This window comes from Protopterus annectens, chromosome 3.part1, assembly GCF_019279795.1.
Source record: "Protopterus annectens isolate FY-2018-M chromosome 3.part1, PAN1.0, whole genome shotgun sequence".
Classification (NCBI taxonomy): Eukaryota; Metazoa; Chordata; order Ceratodontiformes; family Protopteridae; genus Protopterus; species Protopterus annectens.
In genome coordinates this window covers 217,891,733-217,906,817 of record NC_056732.1, presented here as the reverse complement: position 1 = coordinate 217,906,817, position 15,085 = coordinate 217,891,733, and the positions used below count along the sequence as shown (strand labels likewise).

Here is a 15,085-nt window from a genome sequence, read left to right as displayed (position 1 = left end):
ACAAACAGCAAAAATGAAGCAGCAATTCAGTTAAATATGGTTAAAGAGCAGTGCTGGGTTAAAATATACTTAATTTTTCAGGTTTTTTTTTTTTTGCTACCAGGCTGTCTCCCATAGGTCTTGAGTTCACACTAGAATGGACAGAGTAAGTTGTCATTCAGGCAGCTATGAAAGAGAGTTTGCATACGTTTCTCACTGCCCTATTTTCATAGCACCCTCTTTCAAGTGCTTTGCAGATGTAGCTTCATCCTTTCAGACTGGAGCCCCCTTCATTGTAGGGCAGTCTCTACTTGTCCTTTGGCTGGTGAAACTCGCACTAGTCCAGCCATGGTGAAGTAAGGGAGGCATTTTTTGAGATAATTATCCAAACCCCTTCTTTAATAGAACTGGGTATATGTGCTGCTGAAGTGGGGAAACGGCCTGTTCCTCTGGCAGATGCAGCAAATTTCTACAATGTTGTATGCTACTTGGTACACACACTAAGCATATGTCATGGTTCTTCAGTTTGCTGCAATAAATTCTGACCTCTGCTGAAGGGCGCTGCAGGACTGTTCATCTCTTAAAAAGGAAAACCAGATACACAGTTGCCTTCAGCTCCAATCTTCTCATGTTGCACTGTGAGCATTTATTTGCTAAAGGAAACCTTTTCATTCCATTGAGTGTTCTTTTATTCACTTGCTTCCACTTCTAACTTGCTGTTAGATCAAGCCAAGGCCTTAATCCTGTCATCCCCCTGTGCAAAAGTAAGAAAAAGCATGTCATTTTACTTGTATGTGTATACTTTTACAACCCGTCTCTCACCTCAACATCCTAAGAGAAGTCTGTTACCTTAAACATGCTTTTGCCAGGCTTTCCTCTCTTTTTACATTGCATTGCCTACATTTCTTAAAATTAAATAAATAAAGAAAAAAGGGCACGTGTTTACTGTATGTAGTATCCTTGTAACACAAAAGTAGCTGAAAATGCTTTACTGTATAACATGCGGTATGTGTCATGTTTTATAGAAATGCTGTTAAGAACTAAAATTGTTTTACTTGGTTACCTCTTTCCTTAATCTTCTTCCAAACATTAATGTCATGAAGAAGGGCATATTCTATAGTGTCTCCTACAAGTTTAATAGAATCGAAAAAGTTCAAGATTTCCATGTGTTCTTGTTTGGCCATCTTTCACGGATGGGATTGATGCTTTGTAATCCTGCATTTATTCATTAACTTCTGAGTTGCTTGTTTTCTTCCTGTTTTTTCTTCCCCCAACTGTAGCCTCTGGTTCATTTCCAACATACTTCTGGTTCTTTTAGTTAACTCCTATGCTTTTCTCTGTCAAGTATTTTCCTTTGGAGCACTGGAAAAGATTTCACTGGCATACTCTGTCCATGAGCTTTATTATCAGAAGAATATGAAGCCGAGTCCATTTCTGTTTGCTAGCTCACTTTTTGTTGTACAAATTTTGTATTTCCTCCTTAGCATGCTCTGCATCAGAAAATCACTTTGATCCTTTAGGAAAAATATTCTGAAGATAGCTAGATACAGCAGCTTGAATCTCACACTTGCCTTTTGACTTTCCTTGAATTTTGTGTCTTTCGGCTTTTCCCGGTTAGGGGTCGCCACAGCGAAACTCCGGTCTGCTAATGATTGGCAGTAGATTTTTACGTGCCGAGTTGCCGGCCCTGACGCACAACCTCCAACGTAGGTACGCCCATTAACGCATGTCTCCACACAGAAGAGACTCTAGCTGAGAATCAAACAGGACGTCTTACTGTGAGGCGACTCCGCTACTGCAGCACCACCACTGCAGCACTTTGACTTTCCTTGAATGCTGGAATAAATTTACTCCTCTTCTGCCTGTTCTTCAGTGAGTAATCATTTTCTACAAATATTCTGTCTCCAACTTTTAGTACTTCGTCCTTCTGCCACAGTTTTGTCAGAATCAACTCTTTCTGCTGGTAAGATTACATCTTTACTACTAGAGGTCTTGGCTGCTGTCCCATAGCCAAGTTTAGAGCATACACATGATCTGCCCTTTCAATTAATAACTCCTTCTGTGGAGTACCAGTCCAGTTGCTCATTTGTGCTGTCATATAGTTAATACAGTTTGTTCCATCCAGTTTCTCTGGTACAGCAGAAAGTCTGTTTTTCTGCGTGCTCTGTCCTTTAACTACTATTTTTGTGAAACAGCTCTTGTTGAGCAGTATCATACTCATCCAGCCTTTTCTTCATTTCAGTCTTTGATTTTTGCAGTTTATGAGCTCATCTGAATATTTGTTTAAAGCTCTTTACATTTTTCCCAGCCTTTTGTTATTTGAATTGATATACTCCATTATTTCATTTATTTTAATCAGTTCTGAGCACATTTGACTTTTTTCCTCTAGATTACTGGAAGTTGTGCCTTGCACAAAAAACCGGAGCTTGAACTGCTTTTTGCTGAACAGCTGCATGATTCTTCCCAGCCGGTGTTTTCTCCTTACCTTTTGTGGTTTATTTTCTTTCAGGTTCTCTAAATGTCTTCTTTGCTGGCATCTAGGCAGTGCATTTAATAGCTAGTAAGTGAAATTTACCCAAAAAGACAAATTCACTGGCTCTCCCAGTTTGTTTTTAAACTGGGAGAGCTGAAATTAAGCAGTTACTCAGTGTTCAGCCATCTTGGCAGCCCTTCAACAGGAAAATAATTTTGACCAAAAGTAAGAAGAATTTCCAAAATGTTAGAGCTCTTGTCACTGAAGTAAAGCAACTCAGGAGCTTAATAAAATCCACCATAGCCAAGTGTGAGGCTAAAATTCAGTGGATATAAAAAGTTTACACACCCCTGTTAAAATACCAGGTTTTTGTGGTACAAAAAAAGAGACAATAAATAATTTCAAAACTTTTCCCACCTTTAATGTGACCTATAACCTGTACAATTCAGTTGAAAAACAAACAAATCTGTTAAGGGAAAAAATATAAAAAATAAAAAAACGTAATATAAGTTGGTTGCATAGGTGTGCACACCCTTAAACTAATACTTTGTTGAACCACCTTTTGATTTAATTACAGCATTCAGTCCTCTTGGGTAGGAGTTTATCAGCATGGCACATCTTGACTTGGCAATATTTGCCCACTCTTCCTTGTAAAAGTGCTCCAAATCTGTCATATTGTAAGGGCATCTCTTGTACACAGCTCTCTTCAGGTCACCCCATAGAATTTCTGTTGGATTTAGGTCTGGACACTGGCTGGGCCATTCCAAAACATTAATTTTCTTTTGGTGATTTGGATGTATGTTTGGGGTCATTGTCATTGTTGTAAGGTGAAATTCTTCTTCAACTTCAGCTTTCTTGCCTATGCCTGAAGGTTTTAGGCCAGAAGTGACTGGTATTTGGAACTGTTCATAATTCCCTCCACCTTGACTAAAGCCCCAGTTCCAGCTGAAGAAAAGAAACCCCCAAAGTATGATACTGCCATCACCATTCTTCACCGTGGGGCTGGTGTTCTTTTGGTGATGCAAAGTATTTTTGTGCCAAACGTACCTTTTGGAATTGTGGCCAAAAAGTTCAACCTTGGTCTTCTCAGACCACATCACATTTCCCACATGCTTTTGGGAGACGTGACGTATTGTTTTGCACATTTTAGCTAGGCCTGGATGTTTTTCTGTTTAAGAAAAGGCTTCTGTCTTGCAACCATACCCCACAACCCAAACAGATGGAGAATACGGGAGATTGTTGTCACATGTAGTACACAACCAGTACTTGTCAGAAATTCCTGCAGCTCCTTCAGTGTATCCAAATGCAGTAGATTATTTCAAAAGCAAAAAGAGAAGTTGGCTAGGCTTAAAATGGCCCACAAGGGCAGCTAGCCTAGTACTTGCCTATGAACCTACATTTCTGTGTGACATTTTGTCTTTGTAGAATACTGATGTAAAATTTGACCATTGTAGTTGATATAATTCATATATCTTCCCCTGACAGCTAATAAGTCAAGCATCATATCCTGTGTTTCTTTTTCTTTTCCTTTAATTATAAGTCACTATCTATCCTTATGTCTGATTTTTTTTTTGCTGCTAATTAATGCATCTTACCTGTGTTCTGTATTTATTTTACTGCAGAATTGCCAATTTTGTTGTATATTATCAGTAGTTTTTCCTTACATTTCATATAATGTTTTTTTTCTTTTCATTGTTTGTTTTTACAGTATAATTGTCTTTGCTTTGATTGTTGTCACTGTGTTTCTGCAGTGTGGCCCAGGTTTTGTGGAAATGTGTCCTTGAACCTGTTCACTTGCATGTTTAAGAAATGGAAAATGAACTAACTGTTAAAAATTGCACAGCATATCTAAACTGCTGTGGACTCTCCTTTATGAATGCAGCCATTTGAAATGTATTGTTGACTTAGGGTAGTTGAAGTATTAAGGAAAAATAAAGCACACAAACAGTATAATACAACAGTTATAAATGAATATTAGGGCAGTTATGATTGCAGGTTTTGATGCTAGTTGTTTCAGGTGTGTACCTAACCATCCCACAATGCTTTGTAAATGTGTTATCTTCCAAAGTAATACTGTTTTGTTCAGATATTACATTTGTGTTTTCCTTTTGATTTTAGTGTGCCTGACTAGTAATTTAAAACATTCTTTGCTCAGATTTCAGCAGGATCATGCCAAGTCTAACCTAATATGGAATTTTAAAACAAGGGAAGAGTTAAGAGATACCTTGGAGTCAGAAATGAGGGCATTTAACATTGACAGAGAGCTTGGAAGTGCTACTGTCATCTCTTGGAATCATCAAGAATTTGAAGTAAGGCATATGACATAGAGTTAATTTCAAGAACCGCAAAATTTTTTTTTGCTTTAATACTGTAAACAAATGAGTCATTTCATTGCTTTGCTGGTTTTGTTGTGCCATTTCCTTTCTGACTGCTGACTTATTTTGTATTAATTTTAGCTCATAGTTAAACTTTGGAGATGCAGTAGATTAAAGGGTAGGAACTATAAGATGTTAACTTCTTTCTTCTTTCAGCTTTTCCCGGTTAGGGGTCGCCACAGCGGATCACCTGTCCGCTCATGATTGACAGTGGAGTTTTACAGTGTCGAGTTGCCAGGCCATCGCTCAACCTTCCACAGAAGGCGCACACATGCACACTCAAACCTAGGGCCAATTTAGAGTGTCCAAATCACCTACAGCATGTCTTTGGGATGTGGGAGGAAACCCACGCGACCACAGGGAAGACATGCAGACTCCACACAGAAGGCACCCCAGCCGAGGATCGAGCTGGAGAACCTCTTGCTGTGAGGCGGCAATGCTAACCGCTGCACCACCGCGGCCGCCCAGCAAAGTTAATAATTAAATTTATAAATTTTACACAACTAAATTACTTCAGTATTAACCAGTCTGCAAGACACCAAAATATTAATTTTAGACTTTGTAAGCAGCAAAAACAATAAATATACAATGTAAACCAACAAGTTATTAAAAATAATTAATTCAAATACAAACGTAGCTTATTGACAAAAATCCAACTAATTTCAATTATAGTAAAGGCCATATTTGAAATTCTAGAACAACACAGCGTACAGCTTCTTTGCTTTCAAACCTCTCCCTCTTTGAAAACCAAGACAGATTCAAAATTTCACAGAAATGTACAGCAGTCTTGTATCCTTATAGGACCTACTCACTATTCAAAGCAACTAGAAATATTTTCATTAACAATATGCAGAAGAGCAGTAAAGCATAACAAACAAATCCAAAAAAGTGTGCTTCCCTTGAAGGCCCACTGTTACAGTGAAAACTTCACACAACTGTATTATATTTACTGCAGAGAAATGGACTCTTCTAGCAGGAAACAAGTGAGCTGACTCTCATAATTCCTAAAACTGATCAAGCGTCACAACCAACAGACGCTCTCCCTACTGTACTGTCCTATTAAAGTCTACCTTCAGTCTAGATGAACACAAAAAGAGAAATTGGCTAGGCTTAAAATGGCCAGCAAGGGCAGCTAGCCTAGTACTTGCCTATTTGACACATAGCTTATGAATAGATGAACAGGTTTCAGGTTCACATACATCCTAGGCCGAGACACTGTTCAAAGCAGCATTAGATACGGTAGACAACTCCTGCAAAAAGTACCTACATGGTGGTTGTGTCTATCAGAGTTTTGCTGTACAAGCCGCACCAAAGGGCAATACAGTACACTTTGAAAAGGTCTGCCTGGTCACACACAGACCTTGTATGTTGTTTACGGAAACAATTAGTTAGCCAGACTTCCTAATGTTGCATGTGAGTGCCATATAATACAGAACGCAGATGTGCTTAATAATGTGGGTAACAGATTTTCACTTTTGCTTTCCTCTTTTGGAAAGAGGACCAGAACTATATTCACCAGAGAAAGAGACACAGCTGAAATCACTTCTGACTAGAAATAATGGTTGTGGTTACTACCATAAATTGTTTCCTGCCATTTAAGGCATAGAATTCAGAAATTCTGTTTGCCAAAGTTATGGTCATTTATATCAAGAAATAACATTTACATCCACAAAGGGTACAAAGAGTGATGATGTGTTTTCCCTTTTCTCAGGCCTCATTAGGCCAATCTAAATATCATAGCCACTTTGGCATGTATTTGTCCAAATACATGCAGCAGGTGGAACACCTACAGCGATGGCATACTGAAAAGGATTTAAGGCCTAAACAACATGCCCTACATGGGTTGACTCAAAGCCCTGTCACTGTACTTGCTATCCTACAGACTGCTAAGATGTGACCTGTGCCTGGCATACAAGGCATCCACTGATCCATTACTGATGGATTTACTGCACATCAGCAAGTCAAATGGTATCAGAAATACTCAGTCTAGGGATCTGAACCTCTTCTGCAACATCAACAGAATGGTTTGGAGGGACAGGTATATTTCGCAGAGGGTACCATTTCTGTGGAACACACTCTCCATCTACATAAAACAAAGTTCATCCTTGTCCATATTTAAGTACAACTTGGATCTGTAGATGGGAAATAGAAAATTAACCTGGGGACTGCCCCTGTATTACTAATGGACAGAGGCATGGCCTTGAATGCTTCATCCAATGCATGGGTCCCCTGAAATTATCAATTGTATGATCTCATTTACTCTCATTAGGGTTAATATGTAATTATCGACCATAGGATGGGTAAGGCCAGTCTGTATCCAAATGCAGTAGATTATTTCAAAAGCAAAAAGAGAAGTTGGCTAGGCTTAAAATGGCCCACAAGGGCAGCTAGCCTAGTACTTGCCTATGAACCTACATTTCTGTGTGACATTTTGTCTTTGTAGAATACTGATGTAAAATTTGACCATTGTAGTTGATATAATTCATATATCTTCCCCTGACAGCTAATAAGTCAAGCATCATATCCTGTGTTTCTTATTTTTCTTTTCCTTTAATTATAAGTCACTATCTATCCTTATGTCTGATTTTTTTTTTTGCTGCTAATTAATGCATCTTACCTGTGTTCTGTATTTATTTTACTGCAGAATTGCCAATTTTGTTGTATATTATCAGTAGTTTTTCCTTACATTTCATATAATGTTTTTTTCTTTTCATTGTTTGTTTTTACAGTACAATTGTCTTTGCTTTGATTGTTGTCACTGTGTTTCTGCAGTATGAAGGTTTTATTGAAATGTGTCCTTGAACCTGTTCACTTGCATGTTTAAGAAATGGAAAATGAACTAACTGTTAAAAATTGCACAGCATATCTAAACTGCTGTGGACTCTCCATTTTGAATGCAGCCATTTGAAATGTATTGTTGACTTAGGGTAGTTGAAGTATTAAGGAAAAATAAAGCACACAAACAGTACAATACAACAGTTATAAATGAATATTAGGGCAGTTATGATTACAGGTTTTGATGCTAGTTGTTTCAGGTGTGTACCTCACCATCCCACAATGCTTTGTAAATGTGTTATCTTCCAAAGTAATACTGTTTTGTTCATGTATTACATTTGTGTTTTCCTTTTGATTTTAGTGTGCCTGACTAGTAATTTAAAACATTCTTTGCTCAGATTTCAGCAGGATCATGCCAAGTCTAACCTAATATGGAATTTTAAAACAAGGGAAGAGTTAAGAGATACCTTGGAGTCAGAAATGAGGGCATTTAACATTGACAGAGAGCTTGGAAGTGCTACTGTCATCTCTTGGAATCATCAAGAATTTGAAGTAAGGCATATGACATAGAGTTAATTTCAAGAACTGCAAAATTTTTTTTTTGCTTTAATACTGTAAACAAATGAGTCATTTCATTGCTTTGCTGGTTTTGTTGTGCCATTTCTTTTCTGACTGCTGACTTATTTTGTATTAATTTTAGCTCATAGTTAAAATTTGGAGATGCAGTAGAATAAAGGGTAGGAACTATAAGATGTTAACTTCTTTCTTCTTCTTTCAGCTTTTCCCGTTTAGGGGTCGCCACAGCGGATCACCTGTCCGCTCATGATTGGCAGTGGAGTTTTACAGTGTCGAGTTGCCAGCCCATCGCCCAACCTTCCACAGAAGGCACACACATGCACACTCAAACCTAGGGCCAATTTAGAGTGTCCAAATCACCTACAGCATGTCTTGTGGATGTGGGAGGAAACCCACACGACCACAGGGAAGACATGTAGACTCCACACAGAAGGCACCCCAGCCAAGGATCGAACTGGAGAACCTCTTGCTGTGAGGCGGCAATGCTAACCGCTGCACCACCACGGCCGCCCAGCAAAGTTAATAATTAAATTTATAAATTTTACACAACTAAATTACTTCAGTATTAACCAGTCTGCAAGATGCCAAAATATTAATTTTAGACTTTGTAAGCAGCAAAAACAATAAATATACAATGTAAACCAACAAGTTATTAAAAATAATGAATTCAAACACAAACGTAGCTTATTAACAAAAATCCAGCTAATGTCAATTGTAGTAAGGGCCAGATTTGAAATTCTAGAACAACACAGCGTACAGCTTCTTTGCTTTCAAACCTCTCCCTCTTTGGAAACCAAGACAGACTCAAAATTTCACAGAAATGTACAGCAGTCTTGTATCCGTATAGGACCTACTCACTATTCAAAGCAACTAGAAATATTTTCATTAACAATATGCAGAAGAGCAGTAAAGCATAACAAACAAATCCAAAAAAGTGTGCTTCCCTTGAAGGCCCACTGTTGTAGTGAAAACTTCACACAACTGTATTATATTTACTGCAGAGAAATGGACTCTTGTAGCAGGAAACAAGTGAGCTGACTCTCATAATTCCTAAAACTGATCAAGCGTCACAACCAACAGACGCTCTCCCTACTGTACTGTCCTATTAAAGTCTACCTTCAGTCTAGATGAACACAAAAAGAGAAATTGGCTAGGCTTAAAATGGCCAGCAAGGGCAGCTAGCTTAGTACTTGCCTATTTGACACATAGCTTATGAATAGATGATCAGGATGCAGGTTCACATACATCCTAGGCCGAGACACTGTTCAAAGCAGCATTAGATACGGTAGACAACTCCTGCAAAAAGTACCTACATGGTGGTGGTGTCCATCAGAGTTCTGCTGTACAAGCCGCACCAAAAGGCAATACAATGGACTAACCACTTTGAAAAGGTCTGCCTGGTCACACACAGACCTTGTATCTTGTTTACGGAAAAAATTAGTTAGCCAGACTTCCTAATGTTGCATGTGAGTGCCATATAATACAGAACGCAGATGTGCTTAATAATGTGGGTAACAGATTTTCACTTTTGCTTTCCTCTTTTGGAAAGAGGACCAGAACTATATTCACCAGAGAAAGAGACACGGCTAAAATCACTTCTGACTAGAAATAATGGTTGTGGTTACTGCCATAAATTGTTTCCTGCCATTTAAGGCATAGAATTCAGAAATTCTGTTTGCCAAAGTTATGGTCATTTATATCAAGAAATAACATTTACATCCACAAAGGGTACAAAGAGTGATGATGTGTTTTCTTTTTTTCCTGACATGGTGGTTAAGACCCCAAAGGGAAAACAAACTCAAGATTTCTTTTCAGGAAAGTTTTAACCTTGTGGCATGATTAAAGCAGACAAACTGTAGAAGGTTATATTTTCACAGAACAACTAAACAAATTAGTCGGATATCTAGAGAGATAGGTTAGATAGATAGTGAGGCTAAATAATTTAGACAGATAAAGATATATAGACAGATAGGTAGAGAGATAGATATAAAAGACCAGTCTTGTAAAGGTGAGCTACTGTTCTTGGAATTTGGTATGATTATGGGTCAGATGTGCAAAAAAACAGTTTTCAATTATGCCAGATTTGCTAGATTTTCTAGTTGTAGTTCTGATGACTTCCTTGAGGATGTGAAACAATGATTTCTGGAGATAATTAACTGACTGGGATTAAAAACAAATCTTACCCAAAAGAAAAATTGAGAACTTGAGTTCTGGATGTAGTTCTGACCCTTACTGTTGTGATGATGTTTCCAATACACAGAGTGGTATAACATGTTAGTTATGGCACAAGTGTACACCATGGCTGCCCTGGCCAGTTGAGTGCGAAGAAATTATTTTCATTTAAAAATCTGGTTTGTGGACTTTCCTCAGTCACACCTCAGGGAGTGTAATATTTTTGAGTAGCAACAACACAGTAAAGATAAATACTGCAATGCAACAAATATTACTAATAAAATACAGTTGAGGTGCTGGCTGTTTTTGTTATCTTTAAGCACTACATATACGCACATAAATGCGGATTACATAGTCATGTTTAAGCACACACATCGACTAGATAGTAGCCTTTAAGCACCCATGCTTGTGTCACAATCATCACATACCCCAGTCTCAAAATAAAGACAACATAAAAATAAATAATAAAAAATGAAAAAAAATGTTCATTAAAATCCCCTGTTCCCCTTAATACATGCACTTTAACCAAACTAACAGTCATTACAAATTAATTTCACATGTGATTATATGTTGCTTTTCTTAAGATGTTAACTAATAACTGGAAATTGTCATGCAGAAAAATCAAATGCCAACATTGCTGTAAGGTTGATTATATAGTAAATACTACAGATGCTAGATTCCAGGCCTTCATAAGTAAACTATATGGGTGAGGCAGTAGTGCTGGAAATTGTAGGACATGAAAAATGTAACCATCGCAGAAAGCACACTTAGCTCCACACTACAAAAAAACATAAACTGAAAGGAGGTTAGCTCTTCAGGGGAGCAGGCTGTACTTACTTTCCCAACCTCTAGGTGATGCACATCAGCTTTGTCATCAGCACAGTTTCCTTAGGGAACTACGATTCCCTTGTACTGTCTGCTGGGTATTGCTGAGGGATGCCTTTCTCACTTCTTTCCTCCCCTGTAAATTAGCTCAGAAATGAGGTTGTCTTTTTTTTTAAAATGCACGTCCCTTGTACCCTTTCAAGCAACTTCATTTTCAAAGTGGTTTTTTTTCATCCATTTTATATATAGCTAAATATAAACGTTTTTTTTTTTTTTCTGTCCTGTTTGGCAGTCTTCAACACGTTTTCCCATGAGACTTCAGCGCATTCATTCCCCAAACAGTGAATAACCATAATGTGCTTGGGGTGACAGCCAGCTGGGGTTGCTATCATCCAGGCAGGTGCAAAGGTTGCTGTACCACCCGCAACAGAGACAATGTCAGTCACTGCAGAGACAAAATGCACTTGTGCCAGCAGCTTGAGGGTGTTGCTTCAGCTCCACAGACTAGAGCTACCCATGCCGAAAGACTAGAACTAATTGTTCCTATGCTGGAGAACTGCCTATTTCTTTTTCATGTTGCTGCATCTTTAATAAGACGTAGCTGAGGATTGTTTGTGCTGGCTTAACGACATGTTTTGGCATCTGGCGTGGACTCAAATCACACCTTCCCTGACCTAGTGCACACTTTATGTATGTGCTGTGAAAGCTACTAAAAATCCACATCCCTGATTGTATGTTACATGCTGCACACCTCCACCTGGTCAAGTGCTGATGTGATAGAGATTTGATTTCCACCACCCTCTACAGAGTAGGCCAAACTGTCCATGCTCCTGTGTCAGCACCTCCAGCAACCCTGGTCTGTAATGGAACCTGGCCCATAGCCAAGGTTTTTATTCCTTTGCTGTTTGAAGCCAATGTGTACATCCACCAGTTTGATAGATCATGCAAGGTTTGCATTTGTAAGATCATTTCCTTTGCATGAAGTTTTGGAAATATGCTGAAAGTCATGCTGTGAGGAAACAAAATGGCACCTCTGATCAAGCAATTATGTGTATATTTTGCATCATGCAAGGACATTATTTTAAAACATGCAAGTTTTGGGACTACCAAGATTGTTGCACATTGATCAACAGGTTGATTGTAGCACTCCTACTGTCAAAACTACAGTTGTGAAACAAAAGCCAATAAAGTTATCAGACTGGTTGAAGTTTATTTACTGACTTGTAATTGCACTGCCTGGGTGTCAGTAAAAAGGAAATTAGGAGAAAGTAACAGAAAATCAACCAGAAAAGGAAAAGTGAAAACTCTAGCTTGAAAGAATCTTGCATCTCTTCATCAAGAAAGTAGGCTTATTTAAAGTTAGGTACAGGGGGTGAATTCCAGTGATATAGTGGAAAAAATCAAATGCACTTGGAGGTGTCTTAAGTAAGTGAATCATTGTAGAAATATATAGAGGTAAATAAAAAAGGCTGACTAAAAAAAAACCTTCAATTATTCAGATGAGCTGATGTAAACTGCAAACATCAGAGGCTGAACTGAAGAAAAGGCTGGATGACTGAGTCTTCCGTAGAAGAAATGTTTAAAAATAGTAGAATAGGAATACAGAGCATGGAAGAGAAACCTGAGATTGTGTGCTGTCCAAGAGAAACTAAAAGGGAGAGACTGTTTATTTTATGAAAGTACAAATAAGGAACTGGACTGGTATTCAACAGCAAGATTTGCTAAGTGAGAGGACAAATTTTCTGGCTATGAGACAGCAGCCAAGACCGATATAAAGATGCAGTCACCACCAGAAAGAGTTGCTGCTGACAAAAGAATTGGTGTAAAGGAAAACTTAAGACAACACCAGTATTGGTGGACAGAGATGCTTGTCTTATGTCTGATATGTACTGAATAAAGTTTATCCCGGGGGGGGTTGTTGAGAGGCAGGTGTGAGATTCAAGCTGCTGTATCCAACTCTGTTCAGATTTTTTTCACCTGGAGGATCAAAGACATTTTTTGATGCAGAAGATGGTAAGGAAAAAAAAAGTTTACAAGCAGGAGGAGGACTTTGCTTCTCATTCTTCTGACAGTAGCAAATCCTGTAGTGAGACTTTGCCAGTGAAACCTTTTCCATCTCTCCAAAGAGGAATGCTTGAGCAAAGAAAAAAGCACAGAACCTGATGTGAAGAATCAGGAATACTTTAGATTTGAACTAGAGACCAGGTGTTGGGAGATGGGGATCAACAGAAAAAGACCAGAAACATTATGAAGTTAGTGAATAAATGGGAGATGGGAGTCTCATTAGGTATAGGATCAGACATGTGAAATGTGGCTTTGCAAATAGTAGTGGCCGAGAAAGACTGGGATTTTGTTGACTGTTAAACTGAGGTAAGCTGTCAAGCAACATAACCTGCTTAAGTCATTAATATTCAGTAGGACTGAAGAAGTGACTGTAAGTAAAACAGTTGGTTCATTTGTATAAAAATCCATTGTATAAGTTGCAGGCTTTATTGTAAAGCAGCTTTTTGTGAGGTGAGTTTTTTTATCAGTGACTGCTGTACAAGTCAAAGACGATAAAGCAGTAACATCTTTTCTCATTTGGAAGGCTTCCAGGTTTTACACTGTAATAATGTAAGAAAGGCTGGAAAGAAGAAAATTAAAATGAATACTATGTTGCGATCTTGGACTGCTGGAGTGGATGAGGCAAAGTGTGTTGATCACATTTGTAAAACTGAGGTAATCTCTCTCTTTGCAGGGATGGATAGATTAATGTATTGTTTTAAGCTGTAGACATTTTAAGTAAATACATTTGAAAAATGAGAAAAAAAATAATGGGCCATGGAAAATGGAGGTTTGCTGGTATTTGCAAAGTCATTGGCTATTTTTCATTAGTAAATGGTCTTTGTGGGAGACAAAACATCTATGGTTACAAGTGATAAACCACAATAAGTTTGATCAGACTGTTCTGATTTAAATGTACTAATATTCTTTCATGCATCTGCAAAGTCACTGGATGCTGTTTTTCCTCCTTACCCGCTTTTGCTTTGAGACGTGTCTGCTGGTGCAAGCAATTAATCATGTGAAACAGACACTCTGCTTTTAACAACATTTAATTCCCTAGTGCTTTGGCTTTTGCCTTCTATGGAAAACAAAATTCAACATTACAATAAAAATGCCTGTATATAGTAACAATAATTAAATAAAAATTGAATACTTAACATTATGCAAGTAACATTTTCTTAACAAGTGCATTTAAGTTTTCTATTCTACAGTAAAGTTAGCTATGTATTTTCTCTTTAAGCCTTTAGGTAGCAATGTGTTGTATCTTAAAATCAAATGTGCTTCCAAAGCATTTGATACTAATTGTGTATTACCTCTTTTTAGGTACATTTATATCAAGCCAGTGCAATATATTTAAAGCCATCCATTTTCCCCCATATCATCATTTGGCATGTTCTGCTACTACACTTTCAGATATGTCTATTTAAATCTCTTAAATGTTCCTGTATTCTGTACTTTGCCATTCTTTAGCCTGAGTAATGTAGCATTTGGCTTCTGTATAATCACATTTATTCCCATAAACTACCATCTTAGACATGAACAATTATATCAGTACTTAACTCATTCATTTTTGAGACACATTTCCAGATATTGCACTTTCCACCAGAATGCATACCATTAATATCTAAACTCAGTTTATGCGATTGTGGGCTCATTTCACCTAAATTTAATGCTGTTTTAAAATGAAAAACTGAATGAGGCAAATTTGCCTCAAAATTTCATCTGCAAATATATCAATTATTTTTAATGACACTATTAAATATATCCAAAACAGTGAAATCAGTTGCACAAAACAGTTTTTAATACTTTTTTTTCTCATGCATGCAGTTTTAAACTCGTACAAATAGCTATCATATAGGTGTCTATC

General features: G+C 37.8%; 1 protein-coding gene across 1 annotated transcript in view; it reads left to right on the top strand.

Moving 5' to 3' along the window:
- Positions 1-15,085, top strand: part of DNAJC13 (DnaJ heat shock protein family (Hsp40) member C13) — a gene marked incomplete in the record, with an annotated part of 3,140,357 nt that overhangs the window by 1,506,688 nt on the left and 1,618,584 nt on the right. Inside the window, 1 exon segment of the mRNA XM_044066722.1 lies at positions 4,608-4,761. Coding sequence (XP_043922657.1) covers positions 4,608-4,761 — 154 coding nt within the window.